At 40.2% G+C, this 27,522-nt stretch overlaps 3 protein-coding genes across 3 annotated transcripts in view; all 3 read right to left on the bottom strand.

Moving 5' to 3' along the window:
• Positions 1–4,041, bottom strand: part of LOC117296507 — a 33,603-nt gene extending 29,562 nt beyond the window's left edge. The window contains exon 1 of the mRNA XM_033779479.1: positions 3,803–4,041. Within this exon, the coding sequence (XP_033635370.1) occupies positions 3,803–3,979 (177 nt within the window). The 5' untranslated portion in view covers positions 3,980–4,041. The remainder of the gene's footprint in view (positions 1–3,802) is intronic.
• A 10,106-nt stretch (positions 4,042–14,147) lies between these two features.
• LOC117297646 (TLC domain-containing protein 5-like) lies at positions 14,148–17,770 on the bottom strand. The gene is made up of 2 exons (XM_033780791.1): positions 17,410–17,770; positions 14,148–15,629 (listed from the first exon to the last, which is right to left on the bottom strand). The coding sequence occupies exons 1-2, from the start codon at positions 17,615–17,617 to the stop codon at positions 15,040–15,042; spliced, it is 798 nt and encodes a 265-aa protein (XP_033636682.1). The 5' UTR covers positions 17,618–17,770; the 3' UTR covers positions 14,148–15,039.
• Positions 17,771–24,121: 6,351 nt separating this feature from the next.
• The window catches only part of LOC117287982 (adenylate cyclase type 10-like), a 29,875-nt gene continuing 26,474 nt past the window's right edge, over positions 24,122–27,522 (bottom strand). The window contains exons 34-35 of the mRNA XM_033768651.1: positions 24,851–25,046; positions 24,122–24,727 (exon numbers count right to left, since the gene is read on the bottom strand). Of these exons, the coding sequence (XP_033624542.1) occupies positions 24,401–24,727; positions 24,851–25,046 (523 nt within the window). The 3' untranslated portion in view covers positions 24,122–24,400. The remainder of the gene's footprint in view (positions 24,728–24,850; positions 25,047–27,522) is intronic.

The following is a 27,522-nucleotide window of genomic DNA, read 5'->3' as shown; positions in this document are numbered from 1 at the left end:
CGGGCATTTAAGGAATTTCGCCTAAGGTGTGGCAAACCCCTATTTTTGTATACATATACCTGGGTGCCTGTATTTCCAAGTCACTTCTGTTCCTGATTCCGTTGTGTTGTGTTCGAGTTTATTTTAGTTCTTCTCAGACACGTAATTTTCCGTAGCCATCTCCCGTAAGTAGCCTTATTCTGTTTGCAACTGTTATTTCTAGCATTCATCTTCCTTATGTATAAATATCTTTATTTTAATCTTCGCAGTCAAAACTTCCCTTATGTTAGCATTTTCCTGTTCGGCATATTTAGCAAGTTGCCGTTTTCTTATAGTTTTTTATCGCCGTTTGAGCCAACTCATTCGGTCCCCCTTTTTTACGGCTTATGGTCTCTGGATTTAATTTCTCGTGTAATTCATTTTCTTGATGCTTCATTCAGTATTTATTCTATTGCTTGGGATTATTTTGCAGTGTACAAGTCCCCCGTTGTTTCCTGTATATTTTGGCTATTTAACGTTTATATCAGAATACCTCAGAATGCCCCCGTTTGTTTCCTATATATTTATCGTTGGTTTATGTAATGTTTGTATCAGAATACCAGTGAACGCCCCCAGAATACCGCAGAACATTTACCATGTGCACGGACGTAGTTTCTGAGTTTCTCCCGGCAATGATGTGAGTTTATTATATGTATTAGTTATTTCACTGTTGTGATTTAACGCTGGATTTGTCTTTGTAGTGTCTTATATTCAAGTTTCACTTTGCATCAGCCCTCGGTCGTTGCTTGGTTTATTGCTGTATCTCGTTCTGCATTTAAAGTTGTTTTTGTTAGTCTGATATGGTTCACCTTTGTCCCCCTTCCCTTAATTGTTTATAATGTGCTTTCTTTTCGTGTCATTTAGTAAGCTATTTATGTATTTGTTATTTATAGTTTCACCTGCGTAATGTTATACACTGAGTGCAAATAAATGGGAAAGCTCATCTAAAGGTCTCCGCCGTCTCCAATTTGTACCGTGCATGTGACATCAGGGTTGCCGGTTGTCCCAGTAATGACCTCGGTGCCCCTTCAAAATTTAACAGAAACTTTCAGAAAATCGAAAACAAATGCCCTCTCTGGGCCTGCGTTACACCCACATTGCTTCCCCTTGCTTTGGACATCATGCAGTATAATAAGGGGCCAATTTGTGTCCCCAAAAAGAGCCAGTCACTCAATGAATGACATGGTCTGAAAGTCAGTATAATATATAAGGTCCGGGAATAATATAATCTTGCACAGTACATGTGGTACATGTAGGTGATACATGATTCCCAACGATTGGGAACTATTGTATTTTCCTTGATCCTCCCAAAGGTTATGTGCATTCATTGTTAATTTACCCAATTGGTTGTAAAACGTGGAAAATTTAGTCCCACTTTGGACACACGGCTCTAAAGAAACTATTTGGTACCGAAATAATCCAGCATGGCCAGGGTAGTGATTATAGGACCATTAATAGGATTGCGGATTCTGATCATCGTAACCCTCAATCCTCTCTCGCAACGAGGCCAGTCAGTGGCCAGAAAAACAAGTCCATTATAGTCTTCTGACTCACTGAGGGACATGCCAAAGATTGACAAGACAATAAATCAAGAACAGTTTTACATTTTAATGGCTTTTAATGTGTTCACTATAAAAAAATAGTTAATGGCCTGACGTTTCGACCCTAGCAGAGTCTTTCTCGAAGGCTAAATTACAACACAACAAACATGAACAGGTAACTAAGTGAAACATAAGCAGTGAAGTGGAAATACATGAATGGGGTTAGAAAGCATACATAAAAAAGCAGGGGGTAAACAATGAATACGGGGACAAAAAGGGGGGGGGGGTTGAAGGGAAGGGACTGGCTTGACCACAAGCAAGAAGATGGAAACACAAAGGACAACATCAAGGGTGGTGAGGTTGGGTAAAAAGTAATTTATTAGTGAATGAGGCTCAGGCTAAAAGGCTATGGGGAAAAAAGGAGACGGCAAAACAAAAGGTTTATTAGTCGTTTCCTTTTCACTTTTATAATAATAAAATAAGTTATGTAACAAACTTGTAAAGTCTGCTCACTTTGACAGGCCAACATTTGAGGGGATTTGGAGTCACAAATTTCATGTTTAACAATGATTCCTAATAAAAATAATTTTAGGGATGAAAACACATTGCCAGTTCTGTATGAACTAAGTTTTCAGCTTTGTTTTCGTTATAAATGAATAAAATAAAATTAGTAAGCAGACTCCGAAACAGCAGTTTGAAAAGTAGTACAACTTCAATCGTGATTTTCTCCAAACAAGTTTTTTAAACTGTCAGTGTGAACGAGTTAGGTCAGTTTGTGGTACAAACGACGAAATATGCACTGTCATCAATATGCACTGTCGTCAATAAACCCAGACCTATATGTACCAAGTCGCACCCATTAGGCGTGAGACTCAGGCATTTGGGCTCTGTCTCACGCTCACACGTACAGCAACCATTTTCTCAAGCATTGGGGCTAGTCTAGATCGGGAATTCTTTTTAAATGAACGACAATGCATTGACAAATCGCGCTCGTGTGTATAAAAAACGCAATCTACAATGTTTGCACAATCTTCAGATTGCACAATCTTCAGATTGCACGCAGTTTATCAGAATCATCAACTTGAGCTGTCGTACAAACAGAGCGCAAATTTGCAGATTGCGCACGCTTTTGCTCTCCCAGCAGGTTCAGCTAAAATTCGACTGAGCGCAAAACGCTTATTGCGCAAAAGTTGTTCTCGACTCGTTTAGCAAATTCGTTAACTGCGCTCCACTAGCGAAGACACAACAGGCAGAAGAAGTGAGCGGAGGATTTTGGACATCATTTTTAATAGATTTTTTTTTTATTTTGGAAGGAAATAATCTGACACAATCGTACCTCCACATTTAAAACTATCAACATCTCCTGTGTACCTCATGTGAGTTTTAATTATTCTGAAGAGGTGTTTAATGCATTTTGGAACTTTGATGCTTGTTTGTCCACAACTAAACTTCTGCAATCTTTATTTTATTTTAATTTTATAAAAAATAAAAAAAGAAGTTGGCCAGCGATTTCGAAGGGCCTTCTAAAACTCGGTCCTACTACTTGCCGTCAACTCGCCGACTTGCCGTCAACTCGCCGTCAACTCATTTTCATGCCGTCAACTCATTAAATTTACATGAAAAATCTATAAAAAGGGGGCACGGAAGTGTTAAGTCTGGGCTAAACTACATATTTCTCATGGTTTTCGGTACAAATTCATTCACAAAAACGACTTTGTGTTGATAAAAAAAAAGTACCAATCATTGACATCTTGGGCCAAGACTAATCATTGTGAAAAAGCAAGATGGCGGCCGACAGTTTTTGGGCTTCGAGAATTTTTTTTCACGAGAAAAAAAATCAATTTTTATTTCGAAATATGACCTAAAACTTACGCGAATGCTCTTTGAGCTGATACTTTACAGTTCTATGCTTCTTTTGTGGATTTTAAATGTATATTGGAGGAGTTGACGGCGAGTTGACGGCACAAGTGAGTTGACGGCGAGTTGACGGCAAGTAGTAGGACCCCTAAAACTGGCAAATTTTTGAAAAATCTCACTCATAAAATCATAGCTCATAATAGCTGGCCTCTGGACTTGGCATCTCTGTAAATTTATAAACCAGATTTAAACAGTATGAGAATTAGAAAGATGTAACCACTCGACATAGAAGACCATTCACAATACCATGGAGCAATAAACTAGAGTTTATTGAGTTTATTGCTCCATGACAATACATAATAGTGATTAGTGTAATAATAACCTACCCGAACTGAGCCTGCATAGGCTAGGCCCTTATTACCACCTCCTTCAAACACGATGTTATGCCACGGGTATTTAAACTGACCAAGTTCATCTCGCTCATCCTCTGATAAGATTGGTTCTTGAATTGAAGGTACTTTCACTGTCTTGAAGCGAAAACTCTTTAACTTTGCCTTTGCCATCTATGGTGGTGGTTGATGTAAGTTTCGTTTTCGTTCTCACTCCTTCCTACCGGCTACCTACACTTCACTCTGCACTCTGTGGTGGACGAATTTGTGTAGTAGACGCGGCGTATGGTGTACATCCGTATCCTCTCACATCCGTACATACACAATGTATACACAACTACCGGTAAAGTACGGTGACTGACGGTAGAGGGCCTCAGTAAAAACAAACTTCATCAGTAGGGTCCAAAATATGTAATGGGTGCGCCGATTCGGTTAGCTTGCCTGGGTCTACCCCCGCGGTCACTCGGGTGAGCCCCTGACAAGAGCAAAACGAACGACCACTCACCGCTCTCGTGTCGTTTACCTGGGGCCAGCCCCCAAGTGACCCACTCCACAAGCGGCACTGTTGGCTGACCTGACTTGCCCTGGGAATGACGTCAAAAGCTATTCGAACACACCACCAGGGCAGACCGGGGATGACCCAGGGAACTTGCGAACGCACCCAATAATATGGGTGCACCACAGACAATCCCGGGATCCCATTTGCCACCAGCGCTATGAAGTATTCAAAAATACCCAACAAAAAGTATAGGATTCGAACTGCCTCTAGCTGCCGGGCAACCTCGATAGTCTAGTTGGTAAGACACTGCTCTAGAATTGCAAGGGTCGTGGGTTCAAATCCCACCCGAGTAACATGCCTGTGATATTTGTTCACATGACGAAAGTACTGAGTATACAGTGCTAACACACATCGGTGTATGGGTAAAAACCAAAATTAATAACAAATAATATATTATTGACAGTCTTTGAAAACCAATCAAACAATTTCGGACAAGTAACCTTTACATTTCTTTCCATTTTTTGCGGGTAGACGTTTGGAACTCAGAATGTGGTTTACCCATAGAGCTATTCTTTTATATAGCCCTATATTGGTTTACCCATAGAGCTATTATATATTGACAATATATAGCTCTATGGGTTTACCCAGTTGAAGTGAAGCACATGACCCCGGTGTGGCGGTTTCAACTTTCCGCTGTGTTCAGTTTTCCGAATGACCAAATACGGTAGCATTACGTCATGCGATGCCTGCGCACAGCAAGCGAAAGTAGTCCGTTTTTAGTGCCGTATTGAGTCATCCATTACCCTCCGGTAGCTGTCATGGCGGCGTCCACGAGTCGAGTACAACTAGCGGCAAACGCGTGGATCGTATGAGTTGTTTTTTATGCAAGCAGAGTGTGACCTGCCTAAAGTTGTACCCATGAATACATGTAAAGATGGGGCAAGAGATTATGTGACTACACAGAAAAGAATCGTAATATAAACAATTTGGGGGTCACTGCTGAGAGAACTACAGTACTCGCCAGGGTACTCGCGGCGGTATCTGACAGGTCACCCGGAAAACTGAACACGCCGGAAAGCTAAAACCGTTTGAGCAACGTGTCGAAATTTCCGGCTACGTCACTCGGAAAACTGAACACGGCGGAAGTCTGAAACCGCCACACCGGCACCGGGTTCAGATACACTCAAAATAATGCCCTGAAGTTAAAATGAAGTGATTATAGGAAGATGAAGCGGACACCACGGATACGATACAGCTTTTGGGTCTCAACTCTCTCTAAAAAAATGTAAAACAGTGAAAAACACCACTCTTTACATTTCGAGTTGTCCCTCATATGGCTCTTCAAATGATAACCTTGACTCAAGGCTGTTTGCGTAGTGTGACCCGGCCCGGTGTGGCGGTTTCAGTCTTCCGCCGTGTTAAGTTTTCCGGGTGACGTAGCCGGACATTTCTGCACGTTGGTCAAACGGTTTTAGCTTTCCGGCGTGTTCAGTTTTCCGGGTGACGTAGCCAGACAAAAATACCGCCGCGAGTACCCTGGCGAGTACTGTAGTTCTCTCAGTGACCCCAAATTGTTTCTATTTCGATTCTTTTCTGTTTAGTCATATTCTCTTGCCCCATCTTTACATGTATTCATGCGTACAACTTAAAGCAGGTCACACTGCTTGTGCCACTGGTTAAATACAGGATAGTTTGCTTGGTCTTCACACCAAATTCTCTCATACGATCCACGCGTTCGCCGCTCGTTGTACTCGTGTACGAGCTACCGGGAGGGTAACACGGATGACTCAATACGGCACTAAAAATGGACTACTTTTGCTTGCTGTGCGCAGGCATCACATGACGTAATGTTACCGTATTTGGTCATTCGGAAAACTGAATACGGCGGAAAATTGAAACCGCCAACCACACCGGCGCGGCACGATTCGGCAGTCTGCACGCTGTGCATACTCGAACAACGTACATGTATAGTACATTGTATATGTACAGTACATTGTACAGCGAGAACAGTATAGCGAAGTCGTGTACGGTTTGTTCGCCTAAACACCCTGAGAAGATGAGTGATAGAGCTCTAATGCAGGTGACTATGGCCACCTTGCCTTAAAGTCTAAATCTGAGGTCTCGAAATCAAAATCGTCGAAAATTACTTCTTTCTCGAAAACTATGGCACTTCAGAGAGAGCCGTTTATCACAATGTTTTACACCATCAACCTCTCCCCATTATTCGCCACCAAAAAAAGGTTTTATGCTAATAATTATTTTGAGTAATTACCAATAGTGTCCACACTATTATACAAATATAACATGGTTTGAGGGTGACTCGTCGATATTAGCTCCCCGAGGTACTGGAAATTGACAAACTAGTTCCCGAGGCGAAGCCGAGGGAACTAGTTTGTCAACTTCCAATACCGAGGGGAGCTCATCGACTACTTCACCCGAAATAAACCTGAACCATGTTAGTTACCGGAACATGAGTTTTAAGCAAGAGAAAATTATGACTGTGAAACAAAATGTACATGATAAGTTTGTTCATGCGGGTGTTGGACGTCGCTTAGAGAGTGCTGTTCGTCGTGCGTGTACATTGTATACAAAACGGTGCCCGATCAATAGCGCCCGGCGATGACGTCTCGCAATGGAAGTGCGCATGACAAGTAGAATAGCTCCCGGGTAGTCTGGTCCCCTGACCAAAGATTCCTTGACGTCTCTTGTTAAAAATCTTAGGTCAGGTATCACCCACGGTTAAAAATAGAGCATGACGCAACTTGTCAGGGTCGGGGGTCATCTCCAGGGAAACCATGTCTACACGTACTACAGTTGCGATAACGTAACCCTCCTCCCAACGGCCGCCAGGCCGGAGGGTTTCGAGATTATTTTGATCGTCAATTAATGACAATCTGGTTCAACACGTATAATTTCGACAGCTAGTCACCAGATTTTCCCCCACTTTTACCACTTTTAAAAATCATGAAACTTAATCCTCAATCAATGTCTAATGAACACTCAAGTCAAAACACCTTTGAAAAAATATTTTTGAAGAAAAAGGACAAAAACTTACCAGATCTCGGAGCGATTTCCCAGGTTTATATATTTTGAACTTGTCGCATCGCTTTGCAAACGCTTTATTTAGGCACAACGCCTGCATTGGCAATAACTGGCATAAAAACTCCTGGATCTACGGCCGACAGGACTGACATTACGAGTCCGTACCGAACATGAACGATACTGTCCGAATGTTGACGACAACACGTTCGGAACATTTCGGATAACTTCGAAAGAGGAGGAATTCCTCCTTTTTGGTCACGTGATTTTGGGTGATACCGGACCCTAAATTCGACAGAGCCTAGTCGGAGATTTTTGGGTCTGGGAACCAGACTATACAAAACGGTGCCACGATCAATAGCGCCCGGGGATGACGTCGCGCAATGGTAGTGCGCATGACAAGTAGAATAGCTCCCGGGAACTATTACTTGTCATGCGCATTTACCACTTTCGTGAATACTCGAGTGCGCGCTTGGTAGTTAGCAAAATTAACACCTGGCACGTGATGATGAATGGACCAATGAGAACTCAACTCTCTGTCATGAATATGTATGAGATATAGTAAAAAACAAATATTGACTGCTTTTACTCGTGCAATGGTTACCCGGTGATCCCCGGAGCGTATTTGTATATTACTCAAATTAATTATTAGCATAAAACCTTTCTTGGTGACGAGTAATGGGGAGAGGTTGATGGTATCAAACATTGTGAGAAACGGCTCCCTCTGAAGTGCCATAGTTTTCGAGAAAGAAGTAATTTTCCACGAACTTGCTTTCGAGACCTCAAGTTTAGAACCAACCATCTAATAAACGCACAGAACCTCGTGTGACAAGGGTGTTTTTTCTTTCATTATTATCTCGCAAGTTCGATGACCGATTGAGCTCAAATTTTCACAGTTTTGTTATTTTATGCATATGTTGAGATACACCAACTGTGAAGGCTAGTCTTTGACAATTACCAATAGTGTCCACTGGCTTTAAGTACCTGATCGATTGGCTTGTGAAGGAGTTATATTCCCTGATTGAAGCGTTGGAACACCTGATGATCCCTATGGTAAAGGGGGGGGGATAGGTATCAGGAAGGGACTTCTGCCCGGACAATGATGAGATCACTTGATAGCTGGGCGTCTCTGCTGCTGATGTAGGATATAGGACCTACCTCTACCTCCGGGAGTAAGGACAGCACGTTCAAGTCGATCTGAATGGTTAAAAAGACTATAGAGAGAGAGCAAGTATTTTACGAATGGGAGGAAGTGAGCTTGGGTGACAACACAAGTTCATACTCCTTGGTTGAATCATGATGATGGAGCAAGATGAACTAACTCTGTTTTTGGATGCATTATGGATTTTAGAGCCCAAGTCATTTAAAGGGATGGGCTTACGGCAAGTGTGGCGTTGTTGATAGAGAAACAAATGCTCCCGGCGGACAGATTTCCCGGGTGTGCCGGTGTCCTCTATGCAATACTATCCGCTCCGGACACTTTTGCATATGCAATAATTTTCGCCGGACGGTTTTGCATATGCAATCGTGTCCGCCCGGACGCTGCATAATGCAGTTGTCTCCGCCCGGACACATTTGCATATGCAGTTGTGTCCGCCCCGTGCAAAACCGTCCTTGCAGTAAATTAAACGCCCTTGGTCAACGGAACACGTTTGCCATTTTTTTTACAAGCTAAAGTGCATGTCATGAATGACATGGGAAATGTTCGGCCGTTTGGGTACTCGCTGCAATCATAAAATACGTGAATCATAATTATACGTAGGTTCAGTGCATGCACGCTTGCTTACGCGCGCACATACAGTCATGTACATGTCCACCGGACAGTTTTTGCATAACCCCGGACATGATTGCATATGCAAAAGTGTCCGGAGCGGACAGTATTGAATGGCGGACACAATTGCATCTGACACCGGTTTCGTTGGTCGGAGGCGGAGTGATCCCTTCAAAATCTGGTCGGACTTTGGCTGGCGGAGTGCTCCCGAATAATGACATGAAATGTGTTCCGGATTGATGGCTGTTTTGCACAGGTTTCTCTTGCTTGGTTCTCTTCTTGTCCTTTCCTTTCTGACCCGTGCCCTCTTGCTTGGTGGTCGGGTGACTCCCGTGTTGAGTGTCTGACCGCCATGTTGAGGAGGGTACACACACTTGATTGGTTGTTTCTCACGAAAATTCCGATTGCAGTGGTGGTAAATGTGGTGACGGGTGTGTTTTCTTTCCCTCAGTGTGCCATTTTAGCCGGGTGACTCCGGCGCTGATGTACTTTGTCGTGGTTCGAGTAGGGTGCCAGATAGCAAAAACACACACCGAATTCACCGAGTAATGTAATGCTTGATTGGTTGTTATCTCATGGACCTTCCGATTGCTAGATGTGGGTGGAGGGTCAATCGCAAAACCAAATTCTTCCTCCGTGATCTCTTTCTGCCGATTGTTTGATTTGGGTGTTTTGTTTTGGGCACAGGACTCTTTGGAACACAAAAGTGTAATGTACAACACTTTATTTGGTAAAAAAAATCCTACTATCCAAACAGCGATAGACGCAGGAAAAACAAGTTTCAAAACTATTTCATTTTCTTGATAACTTTATTTTCAAGAATATTAGTAATAATACTAACCAATAATAATGTTTACGCGGTTTTCATATCACGCTTTAAACACCATGTCTCATCATTAAAGCGCATTACCCTGTTAACTGTGCCATCTTAAACCATCTCAGCTCCCTGGGGAATATAGATACAGCCTGTCCACAAGAACCATGTCTGCTCTTACAGATACCCATTTTCCCCTGGGTGGATAGAAGCAATTATAGTAAAGTGTCTTGCTCAGGGACACAAGTTAGTATCACGACCGGGATTCGAACCCACACTCAGCTGCACAGAACACATAGGTTCGAAGATAAACCTCGACATGGATTTCACTTCATTACGGAGCTCCAGGAGTGCCATCCCACATATTGAGATACCGACATAATTTATCTCATCAAGACGACTTATTTCGTGGTATAAGTTAACTTACCGACATATTTTATCTAGCTTAGTCGACTTATTCAAAACAATTAGTCGACTAAGCAACATAGTTTATCTCACCAAGTCGACTTAGATAAAACAAAAAGTCGACTTGCTGACATAATTTGTCTCGCCAAGTCGACTTACTGAGAGTACTAAGTCGACTTACTGACATAAATTATCTCGCCAAGTCGACTTACTGAGGGTACTAACTCGACTTACTGACATAATTTATCTCGCCAAGTCGACTTAGATAAAACAATAAGTCAACTTGCTGACATAATTTTTTTCAACAAGTCGACTTACTGAATGTAATAAGTCGACTTACTGACATAATTTATCTCACCAAGTCGACTTAGATAAAACAATAAGTCAACTTGCTGACATAACTTATTTCGCCAAGTTGAATTACTGAGAATATTAAGTCGACTTTCTGACAAAATATGTATCTTCAAGTCGACTTAGATAACATAATTAGTCGACTTACTGAGAGTACTAAGTCGACTTACTGACATAATTTATCTCGCCAAGTCGACTTAGATAAAACAATAAGTCAACTTGCTGACATAATTTACCTCACCAAGTCGACTTACTGAGAGTAATAAGTCAACTTACTGATATAATTTATATCGACAAGTTGACTTACAGAAACCAAGAAGTCAACATAAATCAATTGATGGTTAGACATGTTTGAACACGTCATCTGTACAATAGTGGCACATAATGTTATGCACCTGACAAATCTATGCATGGATATTCTTTACAAGGTTTTGTGAATAGATTCACATGGTTCGTTGAATATAAGGGGTTGGTTGTGGCGACAACAACCTTTTTATCCTTTTGACAACGGCTGATGGTTGCACTTTGGTATTGTCACTTTTCAACTCGGCTCCGTTACGTGCTGTCTGGTACCTTCCATTATACATTTTGTTGTGAAGATTTTAATTGTGTAAAGGCTTATAGTTTGATGAATAATATGACGAAAACAAACTTTTATCCTTTTGAACTGAATTCATGATTTATTGTCTCATTCTTCTCACGTAGCCATTTAGTAGGGTCAAAACGTCAGGCCAGTAACACTATTTTGCAAGTACTACACCATGTAGTGTTAGTTGGACGCAGTTTGCTAACAGCCATTACCATTTTTTAAATAAAATCAGTAAATTAATAATTTTGCTTGTTACATAAAATAAAATTGAAGAGGATGCCTGAATTGACTAATACAATCGGAGTTGGACGAGGTGTAGACTGGATTCAAGTCTTAGATTGTGGTTATTTTTCTGCATCCAAGGCACGAAAAACGCCCCCACATTATTAGCGATCACGCGGGCCCTAACTCGCAATCTCAATACACACACGTTGCAACGTGTGCAGGCTGTGTATAAGTAAACTTCTTAATTAGTCGACTGGTTGAGATGAATTATGTCAGTAAGTCCATTTATCATTTTATCTAGGTCGACTTGGTGAGACAATATGTCGGTAAGTCGACTTGCCATTTTATCTATAAAGTCGACTTGGTGAGATAAATTATGTCAGTAAGTCGACTTATTACTCTCGGTAAGTCGACTTGTTGAAATAAATTATGTCAGCAAGTTGACTTATTGTTTTATCTAAGTCGACTTGGCGAGGTAAATTATGTCAGTATGTCGACTTAGTACTCTCAGTAAGTCGACTTGGTGAGGTAAATTATGTCAGCAAGTTGACTTATTGTTTTATCTAAGTCGACTTGGCGAGGTAAATTATGTCAGTATGTCGACTTAGTACTCTCAGTAAATCGACTTGTTGAAATAAATTATGTCAGCAAGTTGACTTATTGTTTTATCTAAGTCGACTTGGCGAGGTAAATTATGTCAGTAAGTCGACTTGGTACTCTCAGTAAGTCGACTTGTTGAAAAAAATTACGTCAGCAAGTTGACTTATTGTTTTATCTAAGTCGACTTGGCGAGATAAGTTATGTCGGTAAGTTGGCTTAGTACTCTCAGTAAGTTGACTTGGCAAGACAAATTATGTCAGCAAGTCGACCTTTTGTTTTATCTAAGACGACTTGGTGAGATAAACTATGTTGCTAATAGTCGACTGATTGTTTTGAATAAGTCGACTTAGCTAGATAAAATATGTCGGTAAGTTAACTTATACCACGAAATAAGTCGTCTTGATGAGATAAATTATGTCAGTATCTCAATAAGTGGGATGGCACTCATGGAGCTCCGTAACTGAGAGTACTAAGTCGACTTACTGACATTATTTATCTCACCAAGTCGACTTTATAGATAAAATGGCAAGTCGACTTACCGACATATTGTCTCACCAAGTCGACCTAGATAAAATGATAAATGGACTTACTGACATAATTCATCTCAACCAGTCGACTAATTAAGAAGTTTACTTATACACAGCCTGCACACGTTGCAACGTGTGTGTATTGAGATTGCGAGTTAGGGCCCGCGTGATCGCTAATAATGTGGGGGCGTTTTTCGTGCCTTGGATGCAGAAAAATAACCACAATCTAAGACTTGAATCCAGTCTACACCTCGTCCAACTCCGATTGTATTAGTCAATTCAGGCATCCTCTTCAATTTTATTTTATGTAACAAGCAAAATTATTAATTTACTGATTTTATTTAAAAAATGGTAATGGCTGTTAGCAAACTGCGTCCAACTAACACTACATGGTGTAGTACTTGCAAAATAGTGTTACTGGCCTGACGTTTTGACCCTACTAAATGGCTACGTGAGAAGAATGAGACAATAAATCATGAATTCAGTTCAAAAGGATAAAAGTTTGTTTTCGTCATATTATTCATCAAACTATAAGCCTTTACACAATTAAAATCTTCACAACAAAATGTATAATGGAAGGTACCAGACAGCACGTAACGGAGCCGAGTTGAAAAGTGACAATACCAAAGTGCAACCATCAGCCGTTGTCAAAAGGATAAAAAGGTTGTTGTCGCCACAACCAACCCCTTATATTCAACGAACCATGTGAATCTATTCACAAAACCTTGTAAAGAATATCCATGCATAGATTTGTCAGGTGCATAAAATTATGTGCCACTATTGTACAGATGACGTGTTCAAACATGTCTAACCATCAATTGATTTATGTTGACTTCTTGGTTTCTGTAAGTCAACTTGTCGATATAAATTATATCAGTAAGTTGACTTATTATTTTATCTAAGTCGACTTGGTGAGATAATTTTTATCAGTAAGTTGACTTATTACTCTCAGTAAGTCGACTTGGTGAGGTAAATTATGTCAGCAAGTTGACTTATTGTTTTATCTAAGTCGACTTGGCGAGATAAATTATGTCAGTAAGTCGACTTAGTACTCTCAGTAAGTCGACTAATTATGTTATCTAAGTCGACTTGAAGATACATATTTTGTCAGAAAGTCGACTTAATATTCTCAGTAATTCAACTTGGCGAAATAAGTTATGTCAGCAAGTTGACTTATTGTTTTATCTAAGTCGACTTGGTGAGATAAATTATGTCAGTAAGTCGACTTATTACATTCAGTAAGTCGACTTGTTGAAAAAAACTATGTCAGCAAGTTGACTTATTGTTTTATCTAAGTCGACTTGGCGAGATAAATTATGTCAGTAAGTCGAGTTAGTACCCTCAGTAAGTCGACTTGGCGAGATAATTTATGTCAGTAAGTCGACTTAGTACTCTCAGTAAGTCGACTTGGCGAGACAAATTATGTCAGCAAGTCGACTTTTTGTTTTATCTAAGTCGACTTGGTGAGATAAACTATGTTGCTTAGTCGACTAATTGTTTTGAATAAGTCGACTAAGCTAGATAAAATATGTCGGTAAGTTAACTTATACCACGAAATAAGTCGTCTTGATGAGATAAATTATGTCGGTATCTCAATATGTGGGATGGCACTCCTGGAGCTCCGTATATAAGTATACAATGTATGATATATTATAAAGACAAATACTTCTGAGGAACGAACTGCAAGTGTCACCTGTACCAGTATGTGTTTACATTATGATCACAAACATGCCCTTCAGTCAAAACGCTCACGTATTTTTCTTAAAAGCATTATTTATAAATAGTCGCATAAAGGCACGTATACCAGCATTTTCATTAATTTAGTGTTAATTCAAATTAGTTGAAATGATGATAATTTCCTGCGGGTGTTTTACATTGTGTTCATCGTATCACTACAGGGTATTTAAACTACCCGTAAAATTGAGTACAAACATAAGACCTAACTTTTTATACTCCAAACTAAATATCTTCACTCTTTCATCATTAAATAACCAAAAGATGCATGTACTATATCCTATAATCTAAAGGCACGAAACCATGATTTTTTAACATACCTTAATGATTTTTTACAACTAAAAACTGTTTGTGTGTGAAATTCAAACGTTACAAGAGCAAATAATAATTGGCTGGCTTGCCATTGTGTTGTCTGCTTTAATAGCAATGTACACAATAATTTCCTGCAACTACGTAACGATATTCTTTGCCACAGTTTGCAAATAATATTGGAATATCAATTCGTATAATTAATCATCGAGTCTGTTATTTGATTTGTCCCAAACGTCCTGTTGCGGCTTTTCTTCAATAGATGTTCTATTTCAATAAAGTTATTCTTTAAAAACCTCTATTTAAATAGTATTGCCTAAAAACCTTTATTAATGACTGCTATCTCGAGGCCTTTGTGAAATGACATTGTATCAATCACCGTGTTCTCGGTCGAAGGTGGTGCTACCGTTTCTAAGTTGACCATAATCTTTTACACACAACTGTCTTTCACCAGTGTTGTTCCATTGCTTAATATCTTTGTACATTACAGTGTATTTTCTGTAAGCAAACTGTGCAATACCTACAGAGAGAATAATGTTCATCACAGTAAATGACACCGCTAAAAACTTAAAGATGTCGGTTGGTTGTGGATGTATAACCTCACAATATGCCAGATAAAGTGACAATCCAACTCTCAGAGTTAAATAAGTCACTATGAATATGAAATCATTGATCTCATACCACACATTGTGAACCTTCAAGCCTACTTCCCTCATGAACCAACGGAACTGCATCAATGGGTTTGTGACTTCAGCCAGGAATATAGTGGAATTAGTTTCAGTACCAGAAACACCAAGGTATAGTGACGTCACCATTCCCGCAAAGGCGACCATGTGATGTATGATGAATAGATTGGTCTCCTTGCCATAAACGTTGGACCAAAGACACCAGAAAGAGTCGAAGATAAAATAGCCCAGACAGATAACCATGACGAGAACTTCATACACGTTGGACTCGCTTCCTGTAATAAAGAGAAAATAAATAATATACAGATGGATACGAACTGTGACGTATAAAAGCATTACTTTGGAAAAGCAATAATCGACTTTAACAGTGTTGGCCCTACATGTGGTTCCCGACACTGCCTTCGCGCTGTGCATATTATACCTTTTCCTGGAGCGACACTTTTCCAAGAAAGCTGCCATTTTGAACACGATGTTTTTCTCTTTTCAAAGTGACCCAGCCCTAGCAAATACTCCAAATATTATGAAGCATTTATTTCTTTCTATTTAACAAACGAGTAGGATTTGAAACTTTGCATGGTAAACATGTAATGACTATACCTCTAATGAGTTGGGGGTGGTTCTGAAAAGAACCGTTGGTTTCAACTCGACGTTTCGATCAGTATGCTCTGATCGTCTTTTTGTTTTCCCTTTTTGGTGTTACCGCATGGTGTTACCGCAAACCTTTCCATATCGTATCAAACGAAGTTAATATTGATAGGCTTAAAGTCGCGTTCGCATTGGATTTGGGGGTCAGATAACTTACCACCCCGGTAAGCTACCGGCTGTTCTCTCTTGGACTTAATACCGGTAAGTGAACAATTTGCGGCGGTAAGTAAATCATTTTAAGTCCAATGCGAACGCGACTGTAAAAGCTAAAGCGTAAAAATAAAAGCTTTCAGGTTTGAGCATTTGATTTACTTGTAAACACATTTGCTTAATTTTTATTCCATATAGGGCGGATGCGAGTAGATAGTATACAAATATTGAGTGGCTCAGAGTGGAATGGGAGGAATATTATCGCAAGGTAAAATTTGGACTGTTCCATTTCACGAGGCGAAGTCGAGTGTATTTTACCGAGCGATAATATACTTTCATTCCACGAATTGAAGCCATTCAATATTTGTTATATATAGCTGACATAATTATAGATCCTTGTCATTTGATGTATTTTAAAAGTATAACATTATGAAAAATCACACAAATTACTTGTTCGGAATAAATTGTATTTGATTTCAATTGTAAATCATATAGCGCCGCGTAGCGGCAACAATGCACAAATTTAATAGCAATCGAATTTGCACAGGCGTTCCGTTGTTTAGCAGCGGCGCGGCGGCGCTGTACTGCTCAAAAACATTGGGAACAAGGATGATCCTAACTGTTGAATGGGAAATGCTATTCCCATGGGCGAATAGGTCTTTTTGATCGCCGGTGCGGATGGGAGTAATAGTGAATGTCACGTGAAGTAAGTCCACCAATCAAATGACAAGGATCTGTATGTCAGTTATATAGTAGTTATTATTACATTATACAACTTAATTTATCATTGTGCTATTTTGTGTACAAAAAGCCAATGCGTGAAGTTAAATTGTTATAATATACGATGTCATTTGTCCCTTCTTATGGCTACATGCCTTCCTTAGTCGTAACAGTAAATGCATCCGAATATTAGAAGTTTACAAAATGTCTGAATTGTTAGTTCTTTTCACCGAGCAGATAATGTTAGAAGATTAATGAGTGAAAAGTATCTTAACATAATTTAGCAACGAATGAAAGGCAATTTTGATGGTGACCAAGTTTACACGAGAGCATCAATCGCGTTTACTGTAGCTCCAAAGTAATTTTATTTATTTAATGTGTTTCTAACGACTACTGTTTTGGAGGAACTTTCGCATACGGTTCGTTGTGAGATGTGTTTGTTTGAGAACTAGAAAACTATAATTAACTTATTCCCGGCACGCACGGTACCAGTAGTTTTCAGTCCGAATATAGAAATTTAACTGAGGGAGGCCTACTCACCAGGTTCCGTAAACGGCGAAGGGTTGAACCAAATTCCGAAAACAAGTGAGAGTAGTGAGATTACGATGCCGTGGATGCATGCAACCATTCTCCCATTCCATCTGTAGCTACGATGGGGTTGAAGGAAGAATATCAACCAGAATAAAACAGTCCAAGTAATAAATGAGATGATCACAGCACCACCGATCGTCAGTCCTGCTTCGCCCATCGTGAAAAGTTTGTTTTACTCCGTGGCCCCTTAATTTCGGACGATGGTACGATGTTTCCGGCACTTGATGATAATGACTGACTGACAATGAAATAGCTTGTTTAAATAATAAGCAACTACTTCAGTAATCCACGCCAATCACTGGTCTTCTAAAAGGCGCGCAGCGAATGGCGTAACTGCCACCTACAACTTTACCTTGGTTTCGTGCAACAAATCCCATTTCCTCTGTGGGGGTGTGTGCGTGCACATGTCTATGTGTAGGCGAGATGGGGAAACACGCGACAATAGCGACTATCACAACAACACTCAACAGTCACCCCTCGAAGAAAAATGATACGGCCCGACTACTATTGACGACAAAAAAGACTCATCCAGTGAATGTTATGAACATAACAGAAACCCTATGTTGTAAGATCTATATTCCTACACTGAACTTAGTTTTGAGCCATTGAATCAATGAAAATGAACATTGAAGGGGGCAAAACTAACACCCGTCCGGCGTGCTTCGTCTTCGACGAAAAGACTGCGTGGTCTAATCTAGTTCCCCGTTCAACCTACATTATACGCGTGTTTACAAGAGATTATATATGGAGCCAGACTAAAGAAATACTTTGCATTATGGTAATCGGGTCATGTCTTAGAAGAGAGACGTTGCATGATTGGAAGCAAAAAAGCCCCTTTTTCTCCTAGTCCAATCAAAATGATTCTTATACGAGTGGAACGGAAATCTTATGTACTTTATTCAGAAGCGCGAGTTGAATCTGTGGGACAAAAGGAACGACTGTGCTGTTCAATTCAGTGAGGCAACCCACCGGAAAATGGTCAATAATCGTGTTGACCTCCATTGACTTTGCCGATTTTGAGGTTTTACACCCCGTTTTTGACTGAAAAAAGCCCCCTTTTCCCGAGCATAATAAATACCCAAAAAATAACCAAGCTAAAGGTAATACTTTGAACTTTGAAATGCGTAGCGAGTTGGTGAGAAACCTAGACGTACTTTCCATTTACTCGCGAAAGTTGTCAGTGACGGGTCTTTTTGAGTGTCATTTTCCTGCGCTGAGCGCATGGACACGGAGCTCAGTGAGCAGATGCGAGCAAGTTGTTCATATGGAGCAGAGGGTGACACGTTGTATCACCTCCCGGTCATTGCACTTTGTCCTTGATCGAAGACTCGTGTTTGCTTCGTTGCACACAAGTCCTGAATCTTGGTTTACGTGCAAAAAGATTTCAAGTGAATAAAGCCTAGGCTACATATTTAGTGTGATATTGATTAACTATACGCGTGAATAATTCATAGGAAGTATAATGTAACTCCTCACTTACTCAACCGTATGTGGGTAAAATCAGCACCATCCATATTTTCATAATCTACAGACAAACCGCAATCTGAACATTTCACAACTTTTGCCCAATCCTGGGTCTTGTCTAAAAACCAAGAGCAAACAACATCAGAGGCAAGATTGTTACAATCACCTTGTTGTCTCTGCTGCTTCGACTGGAACCAGTGACCACTCCCAGTCGATCCAAGATCGAACTGTGATCGCAATCGCAATCTGCGCCCGATGAAAGATTCAGCCATCAGTCATTCGTAATTAATCTTGGGGTGAATCACCGATCAGACATGGGCAGAGGTCATCGTGGATTCAAACACTGTGTTGAATATGATGCCCATTTAGCAGACCCTCACCTCTATCAGTTTTCACATTCCCTTCATTGAAACAGCATGGAGAAGCCATGTATCACTCCCTGCCACTAAAGATATCAGCTGCAAGAAGGTTATCCACCATTTCATACGTCATAAATTTAATCATCATGAAATAACAAAAGCAAATCGAAATCATTTTACAACGATAGAGTGCAACAATTCAAATGAAATTGAGACCCGTTTTCAAAATGGATTTAATTTATTTTCAAAAGGCTGCGAGACTTTTAAATGTTTGATGAGTATTTTAAAAGCAAATACGAACGAAAAAGTTGAGTAAAAACATCACTGCGTGCGCGTGTCTTTGGTAACATCATCATCATCATCGGTTAGCATCATGCAATTCTGCACCGGCTGCCTGACTTGTGAGATGCTTCAAAATAGACCGGTCTTAAGCTGCCACTTCTGCCTCCTCCACAGACCACCCAGTGCCCAGTCTGGAGAGGTCCCTCTGGATTACATTTTCCCATGATGTTCTAGGGCGCCCTCATCTGCGTTTCCCATGGGTTGGTGACCAGCTGTAGAGTTGTTTAGTGATGCGATTTGTTCCCATTCGTTGGAGGTGACCAAACCACTTTGGTAACGCAGCAGTGTTACTGCAAGGCATATTAGTAAAATTACTACCACTCGGCTTCTACAATTAAAAATTGTAGACCTACAGGTCTATATACGCGCCGACCATACGTCCGAAAACAATAGTTTTCTGGCGACGGCTCTATCATGGGACTCATTGAGTCAAGTCCATGCAGGACTAAAGCGATAACTTGAATAAGAGTAACATCTGTTACCGTAATGTTTTCCTTTTGGTTGAGGGTTGAGACTGTGATGTGGGATGGTCCGTATTGCAACCCGGATTATTATGTTCCTTTATTCTTGATACTTTGCATGGTTGAACTAAGAGAGGTATCTTTTGTTGTTGGTTATAGTAACGGGGGTAGTGATCATTTAAGTATTGTTTGTCTAAATGTATTGTTTAGGTCTTAACTTAAATGTATTGTTTAGGACTTTGCTCTTTGGGTCAAGTTTTAACCCATCTTTCATTTGTTCATTTTTTGTACACCCAAAATATTCAAACGTCATAATAATTAATATGTCACAAAAGGAACGAAAAACTTTGGTGGTTTAACAGAGAGATGATGTTCTTGAGAGTGGTGGCTTTATTTTGAAAAGGATGTAAGAACTTATTAAAAGTCTTTTTGATATACGATTCCTTTCGATATACGATTCCTTTCGATATACGATTCCTTTTATCTGATGAAACAGCATCTTGTCAAAATCTTTAGCAATTAATGTAAATCGTCATATTCAAATGCAAACGGGTAGTTTATTCGTTATTGCATTATAAGACCTCTATTCAAAGTACTGAAAACAACACAAAGGTCTTAAAACATACATCTCTTCATTGATGAAACGCACCAACATTCTAGGCCCGACTCATAAAACAATGTATTGAAGCTAATCTAAACAATGCAACCAACTTTTCTATTTAAAGGCAGAGGACACTATTGGTCATTACTCAAAATAATTATTAACATAAAACCTTGGTATTCGAGTAATGGGGAGAGGTTGATAGTATATACAACATTGTGAGAAACCGGCTCCCTCTGAAGTGACGTAGTTTTCTAGAAAGAAGTAATTTCAAACGAATTTGATTTCGAGACCTAAGATTTAGAATTTGAGGTCTCGAAATCAAGCATCTGAAAGCGCACAACGTCGTGCGACAAGGGTGTTTTTTTCTTTCATTATTTTCTCGCAGTTTCGACGACCAATTGAGCTCAAATTTTCAAAGGTTTGTTATTTTATGCATAGACATTCAAGGCTCTCCATGGACTATCCCCTACCTACATACAGAACATGATTCAGCCCCGTAGTGTCAGGCCGGGTCTGAGGTCATCTGGCAGCATTCTCTATGTTCCTCTGACCCGTTTATCCAGCTATGGGGACAGGGCATTTAGTAACATTTCACCCCGCCTCTGGAACTCTCTGCCTCATCATCTCAAGGACACACATGACATCTCTCGATTCCAACATTCTCTCAAAACCCATCTCTTCAGATAAGCCTTTGCAGATATAGAGTGAAATTTTCTTTTTGTTCTTTGACCAGCGCCTTTGAATGTTCTACAGATTTAGTGCGCTTTAAAAATGCTGTATTATTATTATTATTATTATTATTTTCTGACAGGCATTTTCTACAGGTACAGGGTACTGCCATGGGTACCAAAATGGCACCCTCATATGCTAACCTATTCATGTCTCAGTTGGAGGACAGACTCCTGTCCTCCGCCCCCAACCGACCACTCGTTTGGTGGAGATTTATTGATGATATTTTCTCCATCTGGTGTGGTGACCAAGACAGCTTGGATGAGTTTATTGACCATATCAACTCATTTCACCCCACCATAAAGTTCACTACCGAACAATCTCTCACCAGTGTGAACTTTCTAGATGTGACAGTAACCAAGTCTCCTAATGGCCTTGTCACAGATGTTTACAGTAAACCCACCGACACCCACTAGTACCTTCTCTCCAATAGCTGTCACCCTAGTCACTGTAAGAAGGCAATTGCTTACAGTCAGGCCTTACGTATCAGGCGTATCTGTTCCACAGATACCCTGTACAAGAGGCGCTCATCAGAGCTAAGGAAACACCTTGTATCTAGGGGACACAGCGAACGTAGGGTCCAACTTGCTATCAACAGGGCTCTCAACGTACCTCGTCATACTCTGTTGACTAACACGGGAGCTAAAAAAGCTCCTACCAATAGAGTTGATTTGGTCACCACCTTCCACCCCAAACTACCCAAACTTCCCTCAATTCTCAATAATAACATGCCTATACTTCACTCCTCCAGCAGGTTACACTCAGCAATCACTGAGGTTCCCATGGTTGCATTCCGCCGCCCTAAGAACCTTGGTGACATACTAGTCAGGGCCAAACTTCCCCCAGGTACAGTCCAAACACAACCCCCGACAGATATACTGGGCTGTCACAAATGTACCCGTTCCAAATGCAAAACGTGTCTGCACATTAAGCCCTCACTTAAGGTGAAGAGTCATACCACTGGCTCTTCATACAACATCAAGACCGACTCTGAATGCAGCACGTCTAATGTAGTCTATGTCATATCATGTAAGAGATGTGGGCTACAATATGTGGGAGAGACTAAGACCAAACTTAGTCTTCGCTTTGCGAATCATGTCTCTTCCATAAAGACTAAGAAACCGTACCCAGTCTCTATCCACTAACAGCCCCAATCATAGTGTCATTGATGTTGAACTTCTGGTGATTGAAGCTTGCAATGGTGATGACACACACCGCAAGAATAGAGAATCACACTGGATTCACCAACTCAAGACAGTCAAACCCTTTGGACTTAACATAAATACTGGTGTTAAATAACTTCTCATTACCCTCCACTTCACTTCTGCCTAAGAACTTATATGCTGTATATATTCTGTACATAAAGTATAAATTAACCTAGTTTAAAGTTGTTTTTATAAATTCATCACTGTAACTATCTGATGTAAGTAACCCCCCCCCCCTTTTTTTCCACAGGTCCCTCATACCTATTTTTAAAATCATCATACCTTTGATCTTGCTGATCTTGCTATTCTTATTAATTGACCATTGTTAGTTGCATCATGATGCAACTTGCTCTCTAATCCTACCCTTTCATGTCTCCCTGCATTGTTGTCGAACAATACGTTTACCACTTTTATGGTCCAGTAACCCTTCCTTTCATTCTAAACATCCTTTGTCCTCGCCACTTCACTCCCATTGGTTCATAGCCACCAATATTGTTTCTGAAATAGGAACTTTGATTGGCTGTTATTTTCCCGCTTCTTTCTGGATCCTTTCCTTAATCCCTTTCCCCCTCTCTTTCTCTATAAATGGATATGTATTTGTTTGTACTTGTTTTATGCCTCTGAAGAAGGTCCGGATTGGATCGAAAGCTAAGGCCATCTACCCTATTCATTATTATTATATGTTGAGATACACTAAGTGAGAAGACTGATCTTTGACAATTACCAATAGTGTCCAGTGTCTTTGAAGATCTTGCTCAGACTATTTTAAAAACAGTGTTTAGTTTTGAAGCCATTGTCACTTACCGTGTTCCTCATGAACACAAAGAACGCCCATATTATACGTACGTCATGAACATCATGTACTATGTACCTCAGGATCACTAAGGACCCCATGAACCATCAAGTCAATAGTATGAAAAGGACCCCATGAACCATGGAAGTTATAAACACTAAGGATCACATGAAACCTTATGAACACTAAAGGCCACAAGAAAAAAAAAACAATAAGTAGAACCATAGCTAAGAAAAACAAACAATAGTAATATATTATATACAAAACAATATATATTCACTGTAATTTGGTGTTTGTTTAAATCATTCAATGAATTAAGGAATAAATGACAAATATAAATAATCTGAACGAACTTGCCAACAATATATTTTCCCCGGTCTTGTTTGTGTATGCGTATTATAACTTCCTCACTTGCTTAAAGCCATTATACACTTTCGGTACAGAAAAGAAGAGAACAAATTAACAGATTTACAAATAACTTTTTGAGAAAACATTAAACAATATCAATTCTCGATAGCGAGAATTACGGATTTTTTTAAACACATGTCATGACACGGCGAAACGTGCGGAAACAAGAGTGGGTTTTCCCGTTATTTTCTCCCGACTCCGATGACCGATTGAGCCTAAATTTTCACAGGTTTGTTATTTTATATATTAGTTGTGATACACAACTGTGGGACTTGGACAATACTGTTTACCGAAAGTATATAACGGCTTTAACATTCTGTGCAAGATGGTTGCACATTCTGTGCAATATGATCAGGCCCAACACACAACTAAACTACTTAGAATACAATAATTGTTACCGTAGAATATAATTTTTGGGTAAGCTCATTTTGCTAAATTTCAAGTTATTGTTTTGTTACTATAAGTAACTAGTCTAAATTACTGCATTTATACTATATTCCTTTGTAAACATTTAGAGAATCATACTCAATCGCATTTAATGACGTCACGTGAAGGTACCGAAGTATATTTCCAATCTATTTCGGTAAAGGTAATGTAAATTTAATGATATCTGGTTCCAATGTACTTGCCACATGCCAGTCCAGATCTTCCTCAGTAGATCTTTGCCAGAATTCGTCTTGAGTCATTGGGTGGGTAGGATCAAACCATACAGACTGACTATGCTCAGCCCATGATGCCTCATTACGATTGCCATTCTTCAGGCTGGTTTGAATACAATTCAACAGGTCGGATCTAGCATTGCTATCTGAGCCGTTGAGTTTGTGCATGTAGGCTGTCATATGGAGATAACGTGGCAATAAACCCGGGAATCGTGAGGTGTGTTTCTTCAGTTTCTTCAGCATCTGCACGTTCACAATTATTCCCAAATTAGAATTTAAGTTTTGACTATTTCTATATAGAATTAATAATGATTCGTGCCCGACTCTACAGTGAGACATTCAACAACAAAAGAGAGTCTACTTTACCTTCTTTACGGGGGTCTTAACCCTCGCGGTGTCCCTCTTAGCTTTAAGGGCACGATAGTAAGCCAGAAGTCGGCATTCTAATATCTTAAACTCTGCTCTGACGGTCGTCATATTTGGCAGACGACTTGATGGTGCAGCCTCTTCACATGTTGCTAGCCACTGCTTACCGAGATCTACACGGTCTTTGCGCATGTACCTTATGATGAAAAAAAAACAAATTAAATGACTGGCTCATCCTGAAACTGGACAGAAAACTCAGTAAAGCGAATTGTTTTTGTTTCTTGACACAGAATGCTCATCAATTCCTGGGACAATGAAGTGGAAATTGAAAACAAAAATCTTTTGATACCTTGTATCTTATTAGGTTTTTAAAATTCACTACTTTCGACTGCTCTTTACCTAATTAAATTTGCTGCGTTGTTAACGTTCAGGATGCTATACCAGGTGCTTCAAGGTGCAATGTTTAGTGGTTTTGCTGCAATTTCGGATGCAGTCACATCAGTCAGGTTTAGAGTAATCTTATAATGGTCTCAGTAATATTTGTTAAGAAACCGTGATTTGGCATCTTGAAGTTTGGGTCATATTTCAGGTTCTGGTTAACGCACTCATGTATTAATGTAAATAAAAATGGACTGATTCTTGGTCGAGAGGGCATCACAAGGGGTTGGCGGATGATATACGCCTTTCTTAATATTTATGAATGAGGTACGTCGCAATGCGATGAGCACGGCCACTGCAAGTGATGGGGGACGCGCACCCATAGCCTCATTTTGGGTAAGAGTTTTGACGTCATGCATAAATATTAAAGCCATTGGACCCTTTCGGTACAGACAACAAAATTCACAGATTTACAAATAATTTACAGGGTTTACAGAAGGTAATGGTGAAAGACTTCTCTTAAAAAAATATTGTTCCATGAAATGCTTTACTTTTTGAAAAAACGGTAAAACAACATAAATTCTCGTTAGCGAGAATTACGGATTTATTTTAAACACATGTCATGACGCGGCGAAACGCGCGGAAACAAGAGTGGGTTTTCCCGTTATTTTCTCCCGACTCCGATGACCGATTGAGCCTAATCTTTCACAGGTTTGTTGTTTTATATATAAGTTGTGATACACGAAGTGTGGGACTTGGACAATACTGTTTACCGAAAGTGTATAATGGCTTTAAGAGAGAGGCGTATAACACCAGTAAAAAGTGTTGACACGCGCGCTTGCAATTGCACCTGTGCTTATAAGACATTTTCTTCATTATATTCCTATTGGCTCGGTCAAGAACAACGGCTGACTGGGGTGCGTCATTTTTTTTTAAGTACGTCAATCAAGCATAGAGCTATATATATTGACTAGAGCGCTAACTTGCTCTGCGTTTTGAAGCCACCCTGGGCGCAGACATGTTTGGTGTGTTGCGTGAATTCGGAATTTTAAGAGAACACACTTTGCCGCGATCATTTTACATTCGGCGTGTGCGCATACGTACGCAGCTGTCCACTCGCGTACGTCCGCGCTATGAAAACCGTAACTTCGACTTGATTGCCGTACTAAAAAAAAGTAAACGCGCCTTTTAATCATGACGCACATGACGCTCGCAGTTTGTGCGCTGATCAGCAGATTGTGCGTTCACATTTACTGCATTTTTTGCTTCGATGGCACATAAAAAAGAACAGACGCACTATCATGCAAATAGCCGTACAAATTGCCGTACAAAATTTCAAGCTTTTGTATTGGTTTGTACATAAACATGGATGCGCCCACACGGCTTCAAAACCTTAGTGCGTGTATAACGGGGTGTTAGCGCTCTAGTCAATATATATAGCTCTATGCAATCAAGTCGAAGTTACGGTTTTCGTAGCGGGGACGTTCGCGATTGGGCAGTCGCGTACGTTAAGCGCACACGCCGAATATTAAAAAATCGATGCAATGTGTGTTCTATTAAAATTAAAATCGTTCCGAATTCACGCAACACATCAAACATGTCTGCGCCTAGGGTGGCTTCAAAACGCAGAGCAAGTTAGCGATCTACACATATAGCTCTATGGTAGAAACTGATACGAAAAGATGAAAAATGTGCTTCTTTTTCAAAATTTGAGTAAAACAAGCTTGAAAGAACACATAGATGTAAAAAGGACAGTGATATTATGGAAAGAACGTACGAAAATTATCGTGGAGATTAGGACGGAATGCATTTTATTTAATAACAAATCCTTGCAAACTTAATGCGTATTTGTTTTTATTTTGGCGACGTATGAACGGGAAATCCAATTTCGAATAGACCCTTCCCATGAAATATGTCAATTGCACACAGCGCGTGCGCACCAACATTTTGGTTGGCAAAAATGAGGGAAAATCGCGTTGTTTTGTACATGGTTAATGCCTCGACTTCGTCTCGGTAAATTGATCAAGTCCAGGCCTCGGCGCCGGTTTAAACAACTAGTTGAAAACCTCTCCACCACACATTGATTCCCTTGTTCTAACTCCTCTCCACCACACATTGATTCCCTTGTTCCAACTCCTCTCCACCACACATTGATTCCTTTGTTCCAACTCCTCTCCACCACATATTGATTCCCTTGTTCTAACTCCTCTCCACCACACATTGATTCCCTTGTTCTAACTCCTCTCCACCACACATTGATTCCCTTGTTCTAACTCCTCTCCACCACACATTGA

The sequence above is a fragment of the Asterias rubens genome, chromosome 1, assembly GCF_902459465.1.
Source record: "Asterias rubens chromosome 1, eAstRub1.3, whole genome shotgun sequence".
In the NCBI taxonomy this organism is placed as follows: domain Eukaryota; kingdom Metazoa; phylum Echinodermata; class Asteroidea; order Forcipulatida; family Asteriidae; genus Asterias; species Asterias rubens.
Note: the sequence above shows the minus strand (reverse complement) of the source record. Positions and strands in the feature narration are given on the sequence as shown.